This window comes from Manihot esculenta, chromosome 13 (genome assembly GCF_001659605.2).
Source record: "Manihot esculenta cultivar AM560-2 chromosome 13, M.esculenta_v8, whole genome shotgun sequence".
NCBI lineage: Eukaryota > Viridiplantae > Streptophyta > Magnoliopsida > Malpighiales > Euphorbiaceae > Manihot > Manihot esculenta.
The window spans coordinates 3,330,973-3,350,655 of record NC_035173.2 but is presented as its reverse complement, the minus strand read 5'-3'; the positions used below and the strand labels follow the sequence as shown (position 1 = coordinate 3,350,655).

The 19,683-nt window shown below is 31.4% G+C and overlaps 3 protein-coding genes across 4 annotated transcripts; all 3 read left to right on the top strand.

Moving 5' to 3' along the window:
* The first annotated feature begins 538 nt into the window (after positions 1-538).
* On the top strand, positions 539-4,630 carry LOC110629855 (beta-arabinofuranosyltransferase RAY1). Its single transcript, XM_021777021.2, has 6 exons — positions 539-760; positions 839-1,182; positions 1,277-1,529; positions 1,603-2,364; positions 2,508-2,754; positions 3,086-4,630. The coding sequence occupies exons 1-6, from the start codon at positions 755-757 to the stop codon at positions 3,514-3,516; spliced, it is 2,043 nt and encodes a 680-aa protein (XP_021632713.1). The 5' UTR covers positions 539-754; the 3' UTR covers positions 3,517-4,630.
* LOC110629856 lies at positions 3,850-4,464 on the top strand. The gene has a single exon (XM_021777023.2). The coding sequence runs from the start codon at positions 3,850-3,852 to the stop codon at positions 4,462-4,464; it is 615 nt and encodes a 204-aa protein (XP_021632715.1).
* A 9,941-nt stretch (positions 4,631-14,571) lies between the features above and the next one.
* Positions 14,572-18,310, top strand: LOC110629843. Of its 2 annotated transcripts, none has more exons than XM_021777002.2 (4): positions 14,572-14,884; positions 15,028-15,694; positions 16,076-16,163; positions 17,252-18,310. In XM_021777002.2, the coding sequence occupies exons 1-2, from the start codon at positions 14,701-14,703 to the stop codon at positions 15,456-15,458; spliced, it is 615 nt and encodes a 204-aa protein (XP_021632694.1). In that variant the 5' UTR covers positions 14,572-14,700; the 3' UTR covers positions 15,459-15,694; positions 16,076-16,163; positions 17,252-18,310. The 2 variants fall into 2 exon arrangements, with proteins under 2 accessions (XP_021632694.1, XP_043805614.1); XM_043949679.1 differs by having other exon boundaries at positions 16,076-16,197.
* The last annotated feature ends 1,373 nt before the right edge of the window (positions 18,311-19,683 follow it).

Below are 19,683 nucleotides of genomic sequence, written 5' to 3'. Positions count from 1 at the left end.
ATTGCCTAAAAATATTTCAAAGAAACCATATTTATATCACAATTTTTTATTTTTATACAATTAATTTATAATTTTGATATTACTTACAATTTTAACTATAAACTTAAATTAATCCCTGGTTATCTAAATTAATAATTTTTTTTATTTTTTAATTAATTATACTTTTAGCATTAGATTTTTGTGTTTTTTTTTCATTAAAGAAAAAAAGGAAAAGAAGGATGCGAAGACAATGGGAGGCTCGTCGCCCATCGCAGACAGAGTTTGACTATTAATTATTCAGTGCTATGGACTACCACGTCATATTATTTTTAATTATAATTAAAATATTTATTATTTTATTATTAAAATATTTATTATTTTATTATTAAAATATATAAATTAAATACAAATAATTATCAATTTATTAAATATTTTTATTCACACGTCCTAATATAATTAGAAGAGAACTTGTGTGACAAATACTTTCATTTTATACTATACAATTTTCTAAGTTTGACAAATCTGAAAATGGTCATTAATGGAAGCTGACGTGTCTTTTGACGCAATAGCCTCACTTCACATGCCCCATGACCTTCCTCCGTCTCGGTGCTGCTGAACTGCCACTTCTAGTGGCGGCCTTGTGAATTAGTTTTTCTTCCATTTTCTTTTCTGTTAAAGTTTCACTATTTTCTCTCTCTCTCACGCATAAAACCACCTTCTCCATTTCCGTTTTTAACTACAAACTCCATATTTATTCTTTCTCAACTACTCATCAATGAAGGTTCCTTCTTTTTCTATCAATTCATCTTCTTTCTTTTCTCTTCACTCTCTCTCATTCTTGTTTTAATTCCAATGGCAGGTGATTCGAGTTGGGCTCTGGTCGGTTTGGCTTTATGGGTTTGTGCTTATTTGTTTTTCCTTGTATACTACTCAGAGGCTACCTCCATTTAAGGATGAAATCCAGAGAACATCCAATTTCAATCACAACGGTTTCAGCCATGTGAGAAATCCCAGAATTACAATCTTCTCAGCTCCTGTCCCCTTTGCTGGTTCAGCTAGGGCTAGACAGAGTCTTGCTATTCGGTCTTGGCTTGCTTTGTCTTCTCAAATTACGGTGATTCTTTTCACCCAAAACCCTTCTGCTGTTTCTTTCGCCTCTGCCTTTGATTCTCGAGTTCTGATCGATCACAGTGTTGATTTCACGTAAGCATTCCGTTTTTCTTGCTTATTGTATTGGGTTTCTTCAGTTTTTACTACTATACTTGTCACAGTAAATTGGACTTTTGGGTGTTCATAGGTTTCTCGGTACCCCATTCTTTCATTCCATGATGGAAAGATCGCTAGCATTCTCAACAGACATATCCGTTTTTATCAACCCGGAAACTATTCTTTTGCCTGATTTTGTTTGCACCTTGAATTATGCTTATAAACTTGATCGTGATTGGCTTCTCGTGGCTTCATCGCAAAATGTTTCTTACTTCCCGTTCCACTTGGATGATTCTGGGAAACACTGGCTGAGAAAGGATGGCAAATGGATTAAACCCCAGGAGGTATGGAGGAAATTAGTACTTGAGACTGAAAGTTGATCGTCGGGAGAATTGACATCATTCTTAATTCTATCAGTTGCAGGAGATGCTTACTCAGAAATGGCTGGGGAATCATTGTGATGATAGAATGCTTATGGCATGGAACAGCAAGAACGTACCTTTACATAATGGAGTGCTTCCTCCTTTCTTGTACGGCAAGGGGATTCACAATCATTGGGTCATAAATGAGGCCGTGTTATCTGATTTCAGGTTTGTATTTGATGCAAGTTCAACAATCTCAAGTTTCTATTTGAATGATGAAGAACATAAGTCAGAGAAAACCTCAAGTTTTTCAGATGCTAAAAATAGAAGCTGGGAGAATGTTGGCAATTCCCATCTGGGTGCTACTTATGGGTTATTGTCTTTCCATGAAATTAATTATTCTAGCATAGTAAAACTAGTCAAGTGTGATGGGCACTATCTATTTGTTGACTTAACAGAAGACATCACTTACCCATTTATGGATCAGGGACTGAACCTATGGAATAGAAGAATTTTGCATTCTAGAAGAAAGAAGAAAACTGTGGCTTGTGTTAACCATATCAAATCACAAGAAAGAGTGTTAAACTGCTCTCTTAGAGATCAGTTAAAGGAGTTAGCACCATTAGAATTTCCATTTTCCTTAGAATCACTCCTTTCAGGAACTGCAGATGAGAACAAAACAGTTGTGCTTGCTGTTGCTGGATATAGTTACAAGGACATGCTAATGAGTTGGGTGTGCAGATTGCGCCACCTCCAGGTCACAAACTTCTTGATTTGTGCTCTTGACCATGAAACATACGAGTTCTCTGTCTTACAGGTATTTTTGAGTCAATGCTCTCTGTTTCTTTGAGTCCCATTTTCTATCCTAATTGCACAATTAATGACCTTAAGGTTTTTGGATTTCCACTCCCCATCAGGATATCTCCATCTTTGAACTAAAGAATTTCTGTTTTCTGCCAGGGCCTGCCTGTTTTCCATGATCCATCAGCCCCAAGTAACATTAGCTTTGATGATTGCCACTTTGGAACCAAATGCTTTCAGAGGGTAACCAAAATGAAGTCCAGAATGGTCCTGAAGATATTGAAGCTCGGTTACAATGTACTTCTGAGTGATGTAGATGTGTATTGGTTTACAAATCCATTGCCAGTTCTTCGTTCTTTTGGTCCTGCTGTTCTTGTGGCGCAGTCTGATGAATACAATAAAGCAGGTGTTTCTCTACTCTTAAGCGTGGAGCTATTATGACTAATCCACAATGGCAAGAAATTATGGGCTCCACTTCTGTTCAATGATTAGAATCAAAACAGTATATTAAATTATAAGAGTGTCTTGTTAAAGTTTGATGCAGTTTACTAAGTATTCATCTTTCCCATAATCCTGTTCTGCGTTTGGTATATTTAGAAGAAAGGCTATGCCACTTTTTTTTTCCTGGGAAGAAAAAACATAAAATAAGTGCTTTTCAGCCTCAGTGTCAATCAGTTTACCTATTAATAATATAGCATCAATCCCTTAACTGTATTCTGCTGTGTTCTCATCTGCAGGTCCAGTGAACTTGCCTAGGCGTTTGAACTCTGGCTTTTACTTTGCTCATTCTGATGGTTCTACAATTGCTGCATTGGAGAAGGTGGTGAAGCATGCTACAATATCTGGCCTTTCAGAGCAGCCAAGTTTCTATGACACATTATGTGGGGAAGGAGGTTCCAATCGTATTGGTGATGATAGATGTGTGGAACCTGAAACAAATTTGACTGTTCATTTCTTGGATAGAAACCTCTTTCCTAATGGTGCATACTTAGACCTATGGCAGAAGAAAAATGTGAAAAATGCCTGTGCAAAGAAGGGCTGTCTCATTCTTCATAACAATTGGATAAGTGGAAGGTTGAAGAAGCTGGAACGTCAAGTTTTGTCAGGTTTATGGGAGTATGATAGTAGTAAAAGATTGTGCTGCAGAGGTTGCATGGTGCTGAGTTAACTGGGATCTTTGAGACTTCTTCAGTGAACTTCTGTTAATATTTTATCGTCTTCTGTCCATTCATAACTTTGATTTTCTCGTGGACGAGAAGAAAAGGATTTATTCCTTTCCTCTATGTTATGAGTGTCCTAAGCCTCGATTTCATCTTGGTTTAAGTGGAAGAATACTAATTTAGAAAGAGCCCACCATGAAAAACAAAAATATATCCACCTTGGAAAAAAAAAATAATACTGAAATACGTCTAGCCGGCTGCCGGCACAATGCTCCCCTCGTATGCCCTGCTGTTGATGAATATTATGAATGTTTGGACCTGACAGCTTTTGATTTCTGGCCATGCTGAAGGCCTTTGTTCATTTTTTAGGACGAATCCAAGGCTCTCATAAAGAGTCTGGAAAAGAAATTGGAAAATCTCCTTTATCACTGGATATGTGCTCGCAGTCAAAGGATATTTCTGTCAGGATAGTTCATGCCGGCGGGCGAGAGGAGTTATATCAACATGCAGTTCCAGCATCTCACTTGATGGAAAAATATCCTGGGATGTGTGTTGCCCGGCCAGAAGTTTTCAGAAATCCACAAGAGTCCCTGTTATGGCCAGATGAGAATTTGTTACCTGGTCACAAATATCTTTTAATCCCATCTACTACTGCTCAGAAATTGAAACGCAAACAAATGGAGAAGACAAAAGTCGCAGACTACGCTGGAAGTAAAAATGAGATGTCAGATGTAAATATCACTTGGGAGGCAGGTAAAGACATTACAGAGGAATCTGTTTCTTCTGCAAAAGAATTTTATACCTCCAAGGGCAGGTGGTCAAGAGACTCGAAATCTTCAGCAAAGAGGAGTTTTAGAGCAAGGAAGCCTTTTGTACCCCCTCACCCAAAGCCAAGGATTTTGCGGGGACCAGGGTGGGAACCAAGCCTTACATCTGTACAAGAACTCTCTCCATGACTATTTTATCTACCTCATGGCTTGTATCATTGTGGTATGTGGTCCTTCTAGACATTTATTTTTCATCTTTTTGTTCTGATCAGTTCCTAAATATTCAATTTTCTATAGTGTTCTTTGTTTGCACAAAACAAAAGGATAGAAAGGAATAGAATGTGTGTTTATTCAATGTTCTGCTACCAAGTTTCAGCCTGTGTTTATGATTGTGGCAGCTGCATGAACTATTTTTCCATAATCTCGGACTCCTGCTGAATTTGAAGTTTTCTTTATGTTATTATGTGCGAATTTTGGCAGTTGGCATCCAATAGAACCAACTTGCTGAAACGCTGATCTCCATACAATTGCTATCAGTGTTGCCTTAAGAGTCATAACTTCAGGAGTTAGTGTAACAAATTCACTGCAACTTAAGGAATTTAATTTAAGGATTTGTGGATGAATTCCATTATCTTGTCTTACCGAACTGCAGTTTCAGGAATTCAAGGATAAAAGAAGACTAGAAACTCTTTATCTTTTATCTGTTGGCCACTTAAATGAGCAATTTTGATGTTTCTACACAACTGTTGCTAATGTCTTGTTCCTCTTTTTTCTACCTTGTCTTGGGATAGCTGAATTAATGCTCATCAGGGTAAACCAAATTTCAGTGCACAGAGAGTTCTTCAATCTTAGCAGCAACAAAATCATCAGGATTTTCCCCATCATCATTGTATTCTTAGCTGCATCATCTTCTGCATCTTTTATTTTTCTCCCTCTGTCCTGAAAAACGGCAGTAGTCCAGGCTTTGGACTTGCCTTTGTTCTCAGTAAACTTGCACCACCACCACATCAGAATTTGTCCCCATTACAATGAGTAGTAGAATATCATCCGTGTCTGGATAGAAATGGATGGAGCAAGACTTGGGTTCAATGTCACAATGGCTCCTGCATAGGTAGCTACAAACTCGCCAAATTTTTCTGACTATGCACAAAGATCATCGGATCATCATTTTCCTCTGGGTTTATAGTTGGCTTTGAAATCATCAACATTACAGTAATGGTGTTCTTGTTGCTTGGAATGTAATGAGTTTGGTTCAAGAAAAGTGGGAAAGTAGAAGATGAAGACAAGATTCACGAGTGGTAGGGAGCTTGAGTATTGGCCTCGTCCCATGAAGAACTGAGTGAGGCTACTAAAGAATTCTCACAGGCTAATTTACACAAACACATCAACTTAAGGGGTTATAACAGTAACGAAAATTCTTTTCACTTCTATTTAAATAACTAAAAGCTATCTCATGATTTTAGGTTATTGTACTGACTATAACACTTGTTAAATTATATATAATCAAAAAATTCAACAAATTATTTGATTAATTTTTTAAAAAAATTAATAAAATATTATACATAAGAGAAAAATATATATATTTTTTAATTTAATTTAGTATACCGTTTGTATAAATTACCTGATTTTCATGAGGATTGAACTTCTTTTGTACAGATGGATTTGGCAGTGTGTACAAAGAAATACTACCAAACAACGAAGCAATTGCAGTTAAATGCATCAACCAAAATTCAAAGGAGGGGCTAAGAGAATTCATGTCAGCCAAGAAAGTACACATGCGAGGATGGTGAAAGGAAGGCCAAGTTATGATTTCAAGCCCAAGTTAAGCTTTTGGCTTTTTCACTTCTTCTCAATTTTCTCGGCAGCCAAACAATAATCAAATTCCTCCGCCTTTTTTTGCCTTTTATTTTCCTAAGAAATCGGCTACAACAAATTGTGGGCCTTAAATCTGAATTCTTCAATCATATCAGGTAGCCTTTTTAGCAATAAAACCTTTTATCTTCTGATAAAAAAAATCTGAAGAAAACAAAATCATATTAGGCATATTTATTATAAAAAATTATATATGATTTCTTTTTTTTAAATAAAAATTTTATAAATTAAAAAAATAAATTCTTTCATTTTAAATAAAAAAAAATTAAATTAAATTTTTAAAATTATTTTTTTATAAAATTTATTTTTTAAATAAATACATTTGAATCAAACAAAACCATTTTATAATTTGAATAAGGCGTTAGGTCTATGTATAATTTTCAAATGCACAAGATTTTGAAACCAAACGAATCCTTAGTAAAATTAAGAAAAGGAAGGAAGAAGGTTTCAAAGTGGGTGGGGTTGTCGTTTTGGTTTGCAGATGTTATGGTCCAAATTGTCGACATTTTCCAGCATTTGAAGTAAGAAAATTCAACAGTCCATGCTTGTGCTTGACAGGTCGCTTGCGGGACCATCACCAATCTTCAATTCTAAAAACCCTCCCACACTCACCAACATGGGCAACTTTGTCCCCATTTTGTTCCTAAATCTGGGCTGCATTTTGTTGAGCTCAACGAGTCGAGTCAAGTCGAGATCCATCCTGCCCATTTCCACATCGGTGGGAGATTGTACTGTCTCGATCCCATTCCCATTAATGCTTTAGTCCCCACCCCACAAAGATGCCTGCAAAATCATCCGACTGCTCTTCTAATTTATTTTTAAGATTAAAAAAAATACATACTCATATAAATAATAATTTTTTAACCATTAATTATTAAAAAAAAAAAATGAGTGTAGAGCTCATATAGCTGAAAATCTAGTGTTCGTTTTATAAAATTGAATTACTCAAAATTTATAAAAGCTAAGTAAAATATTAGTTAATGGTGAATATGAATAAAATGTGAAATATGATAAAAGTATAAATGTGGTATAATTTAAAAGGAAAATAAAAAAAGTTAAATTAAATGGAGAATTTTAAGTAAAAATAAATTATGAACTTTGGATCAAATAATGTGAAAGTAACGGTACCAGTCTATACAGGACATTGGCCATTGAACAAACACTTGGTGTGCATCTATTGTCTTACCCACAAGACCAGCCTAGCTTGTTCTCTCTGGTTTTAATTTCCTCCACCATTAAGACCACTTCAAAAGCTATAGATTGGGACTTGATCAATGACGTTGACGTTTCTCTGTCCTATTCTAATCGTAGGTAATTTACCTTGGATGGCGAGGTGCCCATTTCAATCGTTTGATATTTGACATGTATCTTCACAATATCTCTATCGTAATCAATTCATTTGTAATTAAAACATTTTTTTATACAACTAATTAAATTAAATATGTTATTTCAATTAATTGAACTCCATTGAAATTTAACTTACCAGTCCAAATTTGTAATTTTACTATTTATAAATATATTCAATAATATATTATTATTTATTTAATGTATACAGTTTTATAATAATAAAATAAAATGTTTATTTAATTAAAAATAATTAAAATTTTAATAATCAATGAATTGATAAGTGAATTTTTATTTGTGTGTGAAATTTTTCATATTTATTAAAATATATTTATTATTAAATTAATTTTGTGAGTTGTCCATTTTATTATAATTACTTTTCAATATTAGAGTGATGGACATATTTATAAAACAAAGTGTCCAATAATTCAATTCCAGGACTTCAATACCAAGCATTTGAAGTATTAAACAAATGGCATGATATCAAAATCAGACGGTGATGGGAGGCCCGACACAAACCAAGGGAAGGCAGCCCCAACAAGTCATGTGGAAGGTAAAGAACAGTGGAAGAAAGTGGGACCTGTGGGGCCAATTTGCGTTCTCATCATGATCAGATGCAAATCAAAGATCGTACACACCAAATGTTTAGGTACATATGCACATACATTAGATTTCCACCACACAGGGTCTTAATTCCCAACTTGGGCATGTGATGAGATTCCCAAAATATTGCTGAATGAAGATAACTTGGCCATTCTTTCTGTTGACACGTGTGGCATCACACGCTTCTTGAAAATACCACGAAACAACAACTCACCCAATAAGTAAAAATTGGGTGTTGCGTGTTGGGCAAAGGACGCTCCCTCATCTCCTTTGACAAGTGGAGGAGTTGGGTCCATGCCACGTAGAATTAGATTATATGGTCAGCATTTTAATCGCATATCCAATCCTAAGATACGTTAAAAGAATAAAGGTAGAAAATCCGAATTTACTTTCTATTTAAAATCAAATTTAGTTGTTATTATTTTCAAAATGTAAGAATTTTTTAATTAAACTTTGTTATTTTCAAAAAACAAAAATTACATATAATCACATAAAAAATATAATGAGAAAATCTTTTAAATATTTTTAATTAAATAATTTTTATTCATTAAATGAATTTGGTCATTAAATATATGAAAAAAATAAAGAATGCACAAAGAAATATACCCTTGTGGTGGAATATTTGGCCTTTTTGGCAGAAAAGCAGAGAATACAAGTATAATACTCAATAGAATAAAACTGAGATAGATGACATGTAACGGGAACGAACCATGCAAAGTGAATGATTCTCTCATCAAAAGGATAAGGAGATAAAGCTTTGATATGGTCAGCACATTACCTTTTGGAAATTGCTCAAAAGTACTGGGAATTTTAGGATATGCAGAGCAGCCCAGATTTCAACCACGAACAGAAACGATTGGTTCGATCGGATTCATAGTTTCAATTTTCAAATTAATTTCAATTTAAAATGATTTCAATCCAAATAACCATAATTTAACAAATAATATACGTGCATATATTCAATTATCTTGTTATTATCTATAGTTATATTTTTAATAATTAGATATAATTAATTAAATAAAATACTTCGAAAAAAAAAAGTAAATAAAGGATGATGACAGCTACTTGATTATGACAATTAAGGATAATGATGATAACAAGTTCCTTATTTTTAATAAGAAGGTAAGGATGGTCATTCTTCAAATGCTCAACTTAGCCACTTTATTTGAGGAACAGCCAACCTAAAGATAAAATTATTAAATTTTTGTTATCAAGACCTTTCCCTCGATGATACTATAATTATATTTTAAAATTATTAAATTATTAATTTAAACCCCCATGTCTATATCCATTTAATTAAAAATTAATAATCTTAATTTTAATACTAAAAAAAGTCACATGATAAACTTTCATTGGTTATGAAAGGATTTGTTAATATAAAAATTATCATTTTTTAATAAAAATAAAATAATTATCACGTAGAAAAAATATTCTAAAATTTATTTATTTAAAAAAAATAAAACGAGACTACTTATATATATATATTCAAAGAATCTCGTATCCCCACCATTCATGCTTCAATTTTTTTTAATCAATGTATTCAAAATTGCATTTAAGATGGTCTTAAAGATAAGAGTACCAATATAGATTGAAAACAGTCTAAAAAGTACAAATTAAGCTATTCCGATTAATTTAATCAAATCCTAAAATTAAATTAAATTCATAGTTAAAATCAATCAAACTCAAAAGAAATAGAAAGATAAAACATCAAGAATTAAAATTTTTTTATTAAAAAAGCTACGTTAAAACTAGCCATTATACTGCTAATATTTTTATTATTCTAAAATTTAAATACATATAATTTAAATATAAAAATCAAACTGAGTAACAATAGAATCCACATCATCAAAAATAATGACGTGAAATTGAGATACATATATATTAAATATAACAATAATTATGATCCGCAGTATTCGGTTCAAATTAAGAAAATCGATCGAATTGAATCGATTTAAAATTTTAGTTCGATTCTTTATACATTTTCGTTCAGTTCGGTTTTTAATTTCAGAACTTTTTGTTATTTCGGTTTGGTTCGGTTTTGATAAAAAAAAAATCGAAAAAACCGAATCGAACCGATTAGTAATAATAATATAATTTTTTAATAATATAGAGAAATTAAATCATATTAATATTAAAATATTTAATTAAATTTTAAAATATTAACAATAAATGGTAAAAAATAAAAAAAATTATTAAAAATTGAAATCGATCAAACCGAACTTAATCGAACCGAATCAGACCGGTTCGGTTCGATTCGATTTCTGACCAAAATCGATTCGATTCAATTTTTATAAATACTAAAATTTTGATTTTCAATTTATTCGGTTCGGTTCGATTTTAAATCGAACCGATCAAATATTCACCCTAACGATAATAATTTCAAAATATTATCAATCATAATATGTGATAATTTGATATCTGAAAGAGAGTAGAGTTTTAATAGATGTGTGAGTTTAATCCTTCCAGTTTACTGTTTTTTTTATATATATTTTTTTACTTTTATTTTCTAACGAGGTGTCATTATTGTATAAAACTATACGTATAAATGCAACAAAGATTGACCCAAAAACACGATTACAAAATCACGAAATACAGCCAAAACATCGCGTATTCTTTTTCCCTTCTCTCTTGCTTTCCTTTTCTCTCTTTCCTCTCTTTCATACTTCAACTCAATCAAAACCCAAATGCAAAACTAGATAAATTCCAATACTTTATCATTTCTAACCCTTTTTAAATCACTATTAGTTTAAATTTAATTTCATTTTACTAGAAACCTGTATATTAAAATAATTTTTATTAATTGTATTATGTGAGAACTAATAAAATAAAATAAATATAATAATAATAATTAATTATAAGTACCATGAGAAGTATTAGATTATTAAATATTCATTCGTTTGGAAAATAGTTTTCAACAAAAAACTGATTCTCGGATGCCTAGTTCCAATTTAAAAGCATATATTTTTCAATAAAATAACTTAGTTTTTATTACTTAATTATAATTTAAAAAATAAAATGTATTAATAATTATCTAAAAATATTTCTCAAATATGGGAAATGATTTTATATTATTTTCTCTAATTTTGAAAAAAATAAAAAATAAAAAATAAAATACCCCACATATACATATAGATTTAAAAAATTTAATTTTCAAAAAATTGCAAGTCCTTTAGGATATTTCCTAAGCCTACGCAATGCAACTTCTTTGGTAATTTCAAGATATTACACTTCTCCATACAAAAGGGACCACACAAGACAGAGCCATCCTGTAATGTACATTATATAATCCAATATTATTTATGGCCCACGGTAAAGATTGAAGCAGACTTTAAAAAAAAAATTAAATTAAATTAAAAATATAGCAATACATGCATGTACGGATTCAAAACTATAATTTAACCGTTATCAAAACGACAGTAATTTTAAATCTTTAGTTCTGTATACTTCACTGGGGATATATAATCCGGTAATGTTGATGGATGGAGACATTACACATAAGTTACCCCAATCATATTCTGACAGCTGGTTCTCCCACTAGACCCCACCCACACTGTCACACTCCATCTCTTCTTGCAAATTAATTTAATTATATTGCATTAGTGAAGTGTATCTTAAAATTACATCTACATATTACATAATATTTTTATTTTAAATATTAATAAAATTAATTTTTTTAAACAGGTATTAAATAGTAATAAATATTTATAATAATCGTTTAAGATAAAATAAAAATTAAAATATTCAATCATATGATAATTAACTTTTTAAATAAAATTTAGTTAATATATCTGTCTAAAAATTGATTTGATCAGAAATATAATAAAAAAAATAGACTGAAAATGTGATACAAATTCTAAAATAGAAGTTAATAATTTTTTAATTTCTCATGATTGAGATAGTGACCGGTTCTGAATATCATTAATTAAAAAAAATAAATTTAAAATATTTATTTTTTATTAATAATATTATATATAAATATAAATTTATAAACTTTTTACTGAAATTTATTTATTATATAATAGAATATAAAATATATGATAAAATTTATTTATTTAGATAATTTAGTCATTAAATATTAATATTATTAATAAATCAATTTTTATATTTTTAAAACATAATTATTTTTTTCATTAACGAAATAGTTATTCTGTTGTTGTCTTTTTGATAAATATAAATAAAGAGTGAGAGGTAAAATTTTTAAAATTTTATTTTATTTTTAAATAAAATTTTTTATTTAATTTCTAAATATTATCATTATTAATAAAATAATTTTTATATTTTTAAAAATTTATTAAAATATTTTTATTTTTTTATATTTTTATTTTTTCTTTTTATCAATAAAATAATGTTTATTTCTCTTTTGTTTTTTAGAAAAACCGATGAAGAAAAAGAAGAAAAATACATAAAAAAAAATGAAGATGATGTAGTAGAAAAATGCCTCATTCTCTTGAAAAAAAAAAAAAAAAGAATCGAAGAAAAAGAAAGAGAGGTGGAAAGACGATGAAGAGGAGATTGAGATAAATAGAGTAATTTAATATTTTATTATATTTTTAATTAAATAAAAATTATTTTATTAATAAAAAAATATTTTAATAAATTTTTAAAAATAAATAAATTAATTTATTAATAATAATAATATCCATTGATTAAATAATATATCTCTCTATTTATTTTAATATAAATTACAATTATCTATTAAACCATACATATAAAAAGATTTGTTTGGAATTATTTATATTTAATTATAATTTGATTTAATTTAATAAAAATTTAAAATTTATGCGCTATTTATATTTATAAATAAATAATCATTGTTAGATATATTTATGTTTCATGTAAAATGAATTTAAAATAATATTTATATAAAATACTTTAGGTCCATTCTCTTTTTTTTTTTAATGTTTTGTCCATTCACTAAATGTTTTTCACCCTATTAATTTAATTAAATTGAATTTTAATTGTAATAAGTATTGATATAAGATACTAATAGTTCAAAATAGACAAGTAACAATTTGATTAATATGAAAAAATAAATTTTGACTGGTTTAAACTGTCCGTCAAAACTCATCATATGAACTATAAGATGAGATTTTATGAAAAATTATTTTTAGATAATACAATTCAGTAAATTTAACTATACCTATAATCACATAATTCTCTATTTACTGATCAATATTAGTTAAATTTTTTGGAGATATGACAATTGAATCATCTTTATAAAATATAATGATCACATAAATTAAAACATACTTTTCTTATACAATTATTTTGAGATATTCACTAATCTCTTTGGTTTATTAACTTAAACGTTTGAATGACTGTTGTAATTGTCAATCATCTTCCATTATTTTTTTTTATAGATTGATTAGTTACGATATAAATTCGTTAGTCACATAAAGTGTGTTTTGTATTTTAATTTGGTGCTTACAAATTCAATTCAAATTTAATATATAAAGAAATTCAATATATATTATGTATAAAAAAGTTAAAATAATTTGCAATATAAAATTTTTTGAAGTATATACTTAGAAGAAAAAAAAATTATTATTATTATTATTATTTTTGATAATGCTCGAAGTATTTTATAAGACTTAATACAAGCCAACCCTGAAAAATAAAAGTTGGGAAACTCGATCTTAAACTCTCTAAACGATATTTAGGAAATCTCTCAGCCATTTGAATTAGATGATTTTGAGAAAAAAAAAAAAATCATTTACTAGTAGGGCAAGTGCTGAATTGGATTCGTCCCGGTTTGATTCCCATATGGCTTGATCATCACTCCTGGAAGGTTGGACCATACATGCTGATTGATGCTGTGGTTCAACGAACTTGGATTTAGGAAGAAGCCGTTAGTTTGAGGAAAAACAAAAGATATTTAAAATTTCTGCGACTATTCTAGTCAACTGAAAATAAAATTATTTTTCTTGGGTTGCTTTTACCATCTTATTTAAGCTTTTAATTTTTATGATGCTTGAAAAGACTAATTTATGTGGAGTCTTACTAATTAATGTTCCCATTTTTCTCAATAGAATTGTTATATTTAATTAATTGTCAATTAACAATTAAACTGAAAAATAAGTAAATTAAAGATAAGAGATTTTTTTATTAATTAATTTTTTAAAGTATTTTAAAATTATAAAATATAAACAATATTTTTTAAAAAATAATTTTAAAAAACGAATGGAGCATAACTGATTAAAATGTATCAGGATTTAGCGGGAATGGTTGCAGCTGAAATAAAAAATTTACCGCGAATAACCTAGATCGGGGGAGTACTTTTTTTTTCTTTTATTTGTTTTTCCCGGAGCATGATGTGGACGCACCGCCATTTCAAACCCTAACCTTTATCTCCAAGAGGTGGGGCCATGCCAGGAATCTAACCGCCGTCAGCTGGACCCCACACCCATTTTTCACAGCGAACTCCAGAGCTGTAAGAAAGTAAAACCAGAAGGCTCTATAAATAATGGGCGAAGAGGACTCTGCTTAGGCTTGAAGAGGCAACCCCAAATCTCCTTCAAAGCCTCTTCTCTTCCGCCCTTTTCAAGTCTTCCTTTCTTTTTCAAATCTCAAAAACTGGACCCCATTTATTTTCTACCTCAAAACAGCATGGTCGGACCTTCTCTTGACACCACTAACCGCCACCTCAAACAGCCCTCCTCCACCGCCACTACCATCAAGTTCCTTTGCAGCTATGGCGGCAAGATCATCCCCCGTTATCCTGACGGCAAACTGCGTTATTACGGGGGCGAAACTCGTGTCCTCGCCGTCGACCGATCTATTTCATTCTCTGGTTAGTCCCAATTTATTTGTGTTTTATTGTGAAAGGATTGATTGAATGCGTTATACGTTGTGTTTATATTGTGTATGTGTGAGAGATAATTTGATTAGAGTATGATTTAGAATGGAATTTGTTGGCTTTGGTGATCTATACAGAGCTGTTGTTGAAGCTTGAGGAGTTGTGTGGGACGAGGGTGAGTCTCCGTTGTCAGTTGCCAAAAGAGGATCTGGATGCTCTGGTATCGATCACATCCGATGAGGATCTAGCTAATCTCATCGAGGAATACGATCGTGCTGCAACCCCAAAGATCAGGGCCTTCCTTTCCACGCCTAAAAAAATATCGTCTCCTTCTTCCCCTTCGGCGTCATCGTCGTCATCCTCTTCTTCATCATCATCACCTTCTAATAGCTATGCTGCTACTGTTGGTTCAACGGCTTCAACTTCTACACATAGATGTTACCATCAGATCTCGAAGCCGGTTTTGTGTCCCGTGAAGAAGATTCTTCCCCATCCTCACTATTGTTACCATGTTCATGGAAACCGTAGCCATGCCTACATGGTTCACAACGGGAATCACTGGCAATAGCTGCTCCGGAACTGAATTGAGACATATGCGAAGAAATTGAAATATAAAAAGTGAAAGGAAGGGAAAAAAATATATTAAAAAAAGAATGGAGCTACCGGAAGTATATATATACATATGAAATTGTAATTTGGGGACTGTAAGTCGTTAAAAAGGATTTGCTTTTCGGCCCGTGGAAATTAATGAATTTTCAGTCCAATTCCGAGTTTGGATGCCCAGAAAAAACCAATTATTTGATGGTGAGTTGTTTTTTGTTTTGGTCCCATTTCATATCCATATTTTGCATCATCGCCGCAAATTTCCAGGCGTCGTTTCCATTCGTATAGAACGGCAGATACCCTCTGTAGTTATTTTCAGATTCCTCCATACTTGAGTGCTGCGTCCGTTTTCTCCGTTATCCTTTAGGTGCTCAATCTCGTCCCTGCCATTTGGTCCATAGTCTCGTGCATTCCGTTTTCACATACCGTCTTCGCCTCCTTTTGCATCTCCCTCTTTGCTCGTCTTTGTTTTGGGTGTACTGCTTACTGATTTGTTTATTGTTTGATCAGGATTTCTTTTATATTGCTTTACTTGTTCTCTTCTTTTCCTGCTTACGTTTTGTTGGTAAATTTGATTGGCAGGTTAACGAGGAGATTCTGGTGGATAAACATGAAGGATGGTGGAGAATCATACATGAAGGATTCTCCTTTATGGAAAATGCATTCATGGGTAACTCTTTAGATTTCTTTGGTCGATGACAGAAGTAATTTGCATTTCTGCATTAGTACATTAATTTGGTATTCTCTCACTTGAATTTGCGGCGAAAATTGCTTGTCTTTTCTCCAATCAATATTCGAACTCATTTTATTTGTATGCATTGCATATCTTAAAAGCAACTTCAAGAAATTGATTTGGCAATTCCTGAGATCGCACTTCTTTCTCGTTCCATCCACATGAGTTGTGCATTAAATTTTTGATTCATTATTCTAAAAAAAGCACCTGTTTATTCTCCATTATTTATAAATCGCCCTTAGCCAGCACTTTCTTCCTTCTGAGTTTTCTTCCTGCTCTCTTTCTCTCTATTTCTTTCTTTTTTCTTTTCTTTTTTTTTTTAAAGCAAATCCTAAATTTCTTTATAATTATGCTAACTGATTATGAATAAGTGTCTTATAATTATTCTAGCTAATTAGGAATAACTTTTTGTAATTATTCTAACTAATTATCCTAACATCTGCGTAGTCGACTTCTTAAAACAAATACATATTTATATACAAGTATGCACATAATTGAGCTAATTAATAAGGAAAATATACCCTTATAATTATACTAATTAGTTAGGAAGGGAATTAGATAATACACACGTAGCTGACTTCTTATAGCGTACATATATATACACATGGATTTATAAATTTTCAGAACGACTTTCCTGTCGCCTCTCCCCTAAAGTAACCTCAAGGTACTACGCCTTAAGGTCGCCTCATGTTTTAGTAACACTGCGTTACACTTCAGAATTCGAGAAGTATTCTGGGAACGTAGTGGTCAGAGGCCTTGGAAAATTGGGGCGGGTGCTCTTTTCATCAAGTATGCATGGATGCCAGGCTATCTTCAATCACAATTAAGGGGTGATTTGTTTTCTGCTTAAATTGGAGATTCATAGAACATTGAATTTAATCTTCGTCTTTGATGTGTCTTTATTCTTCTCCTACGTCTAAATTTTGTCTACCACATTATGCTGTTAATTATTCTCTCTTATTTTATTTGTGTTCGGGAGTTATGGCAATTACTAACTGGTGATGAGTGGCTTTCATTTTGACCAGATATTATCAATCCCTCATCCCTCCGCGAGGAAGTTGGCATGGCACGCATATCAAATCAAAAGACACTGGTGGCTTTCTTTAATTGCGTGGAGATAATATCCAGAAGTGATAGCGATGAGATTCAATTGAAGCCATGTCTTCCGGAATTTATTGAACATGAGAAAAGACATACCATAAGAGGACCAATAACATATTACTTGGCCAGCTTAAAAAAAATGTTTTACATGTCAGAAATACCATAATACTTAAAATACTGGATATTAAAGCATGAAAAGTAAGATTATTGCAATTACATGAAAGGGAAGGGAAGGACAGGACCTTTTATGCTCCTCATGATTATCAATGAGAAAGACTGAGGAGGTCCTGTTGCTGCAAGGAGAATGAAAGCCGCCTTGATATTTAGTTCAAAAGAAGGCTCTCCGCTAACTTGGCCCTCAAAAGACAGGAGACATGGGTATAAGGGAGATTAATTTACAAGACGGACAAAAAATAATGGAGTTTTCGATTTGTAATTTTACTGGAAGACAATGAATGGGGGGGAATTAAGGTTGCGATGCCCCACCACTGATTGCCTTTTATTTCTTTCGAGCATGTTCATATGAAGAATGCCGCCGTGAACATGGGCTTGCTTCTGATACATATAGGAAGATGATGGCAGTAATCAAAGTGGACATATAGTGCATGAAGTGGATCCCACAGAGGCTGCACAGTGTTCAATCCCCATCTGAGACTCTGGGTCACATTTCACATGTAAGTTTACATGAAGCTGGAAGTGACGAGGATAAGGTGGAATCGCAATTGGGGGACCCCTCGAATGTTCAATTTCAAAGCGGGTATTATCAGGAGAGAGACTACCTTTTTCCCCCTAATATTTTATTTCTTGAATGATTGCTTGGCTCGAGCAATTGATATTTTATAAGATGATCTCGTGTGTTTTTGTTATATTGACTCCCTCAAATGGGTATAGAGAACAACGCTGAATTGAATTATATTACATCAAAGGATTAAGAGAGAAGGAATCATTTGATAGACACTCCTTTTACAAGGAATTGAGCAGTATTGTTTTTGTTCTTTTTGATGTGAGTGGACGAAACACTTTGTAAAGATGAGGTTGAAAGATGAGAATTTTAAATGCAACCTTTGATAGCCAAATTGCATTGAAAACCTTGTAATGCTTGGATGACTGAAAGTGAATTCCCTTCCAGAATGATTTTGGAGAAACCTCTTTCTTTTGCTGGAACAACATCTCTGCATGCTAAAGCCTTTAAAACGGGTGGATCCTCAATACTAGCACATCTCTTGCAAAGCCATCCTATGGGCTTGTCATCAGAATCCCTGGCAATCGCCGCAATTGAGTCTCGATGGGTCCTCATCCACTGCCCCATCAAAATTAATTTGAATGAAACCTGAAGGAGGTTTTGTCCATGGCTGCATTGAGAGCTCCATCCAACAGTCATAAATATTTCAGCAAAGTATTGAAACTTTAGTTTCAAAAGAATTCAATGTTTAATAAAATTATACGAAATTTTAATTTTTTTTAAATGAAAAAATTTATTATTTTTTATTTTGAAGCAAATAATTGATAAAAAAAAATCAATACAATTCAATCCATGGAGTTTTTGTAAAATTCTAAATTCTTAATTCTAAGAGGTACGGGCAAAAACAAATTGAGGTAACAGTTGTATATATATATATATTTTTTTATTTTTTTTTTAAATGGAGATTTAAAAATTAAAGAGTAAATCCGAAAACTGTCAAATTTTATCACCAGACTAAATCTGATCATACTAAATCTATAAATGTAACTTGTATATTATATCCCATAATAGATATTGCATGATATTGAATGAATTTTATATTGGATAGAGTATACTAATTTTTAAAAATTATTCTCAATTATTGAATTTAATCTATCATCATTATCATGATCGAGATTTTAATATTGAATTTTACACTTTGTGTACGTTTATGAAATATGAAATGTAGTTTAAGATTGAATTGAAAATTTAAACTTCAAACCTGTATTAATAATAGTTATTCTATGCAAGGTTTTTATACAAGTTACTTCATGTCTTAAAAAAGGGAGAAGACAATATATCCAATTCTCTTTCCTAGTTTCTCTTCTCTCTGTATTCTCTCTCTTTCCTTTTAGGGTTCACTCTTTTTACTCAGCTGTATGTTGGCCTCTCCTATCTGCCCGGTCGTGGGTATCCCTCTTCAACGAGTTGTGTTTATCTTTTTAATTTTGTTTGAAGTAAGTAACAGCGTAAATCTTTTTATTTATTTAAATTAATAAATAAATAAATTACTACCAATTACTTTCTCTTTCTACTTTTTTTTAAAAAAAGAATTTTTACAAAATTTTATTAACTTCATGAAGCTTTCTTTATTATTATTATTTTTTATTTTTGTTTGATTAAGAAAAAAATTTA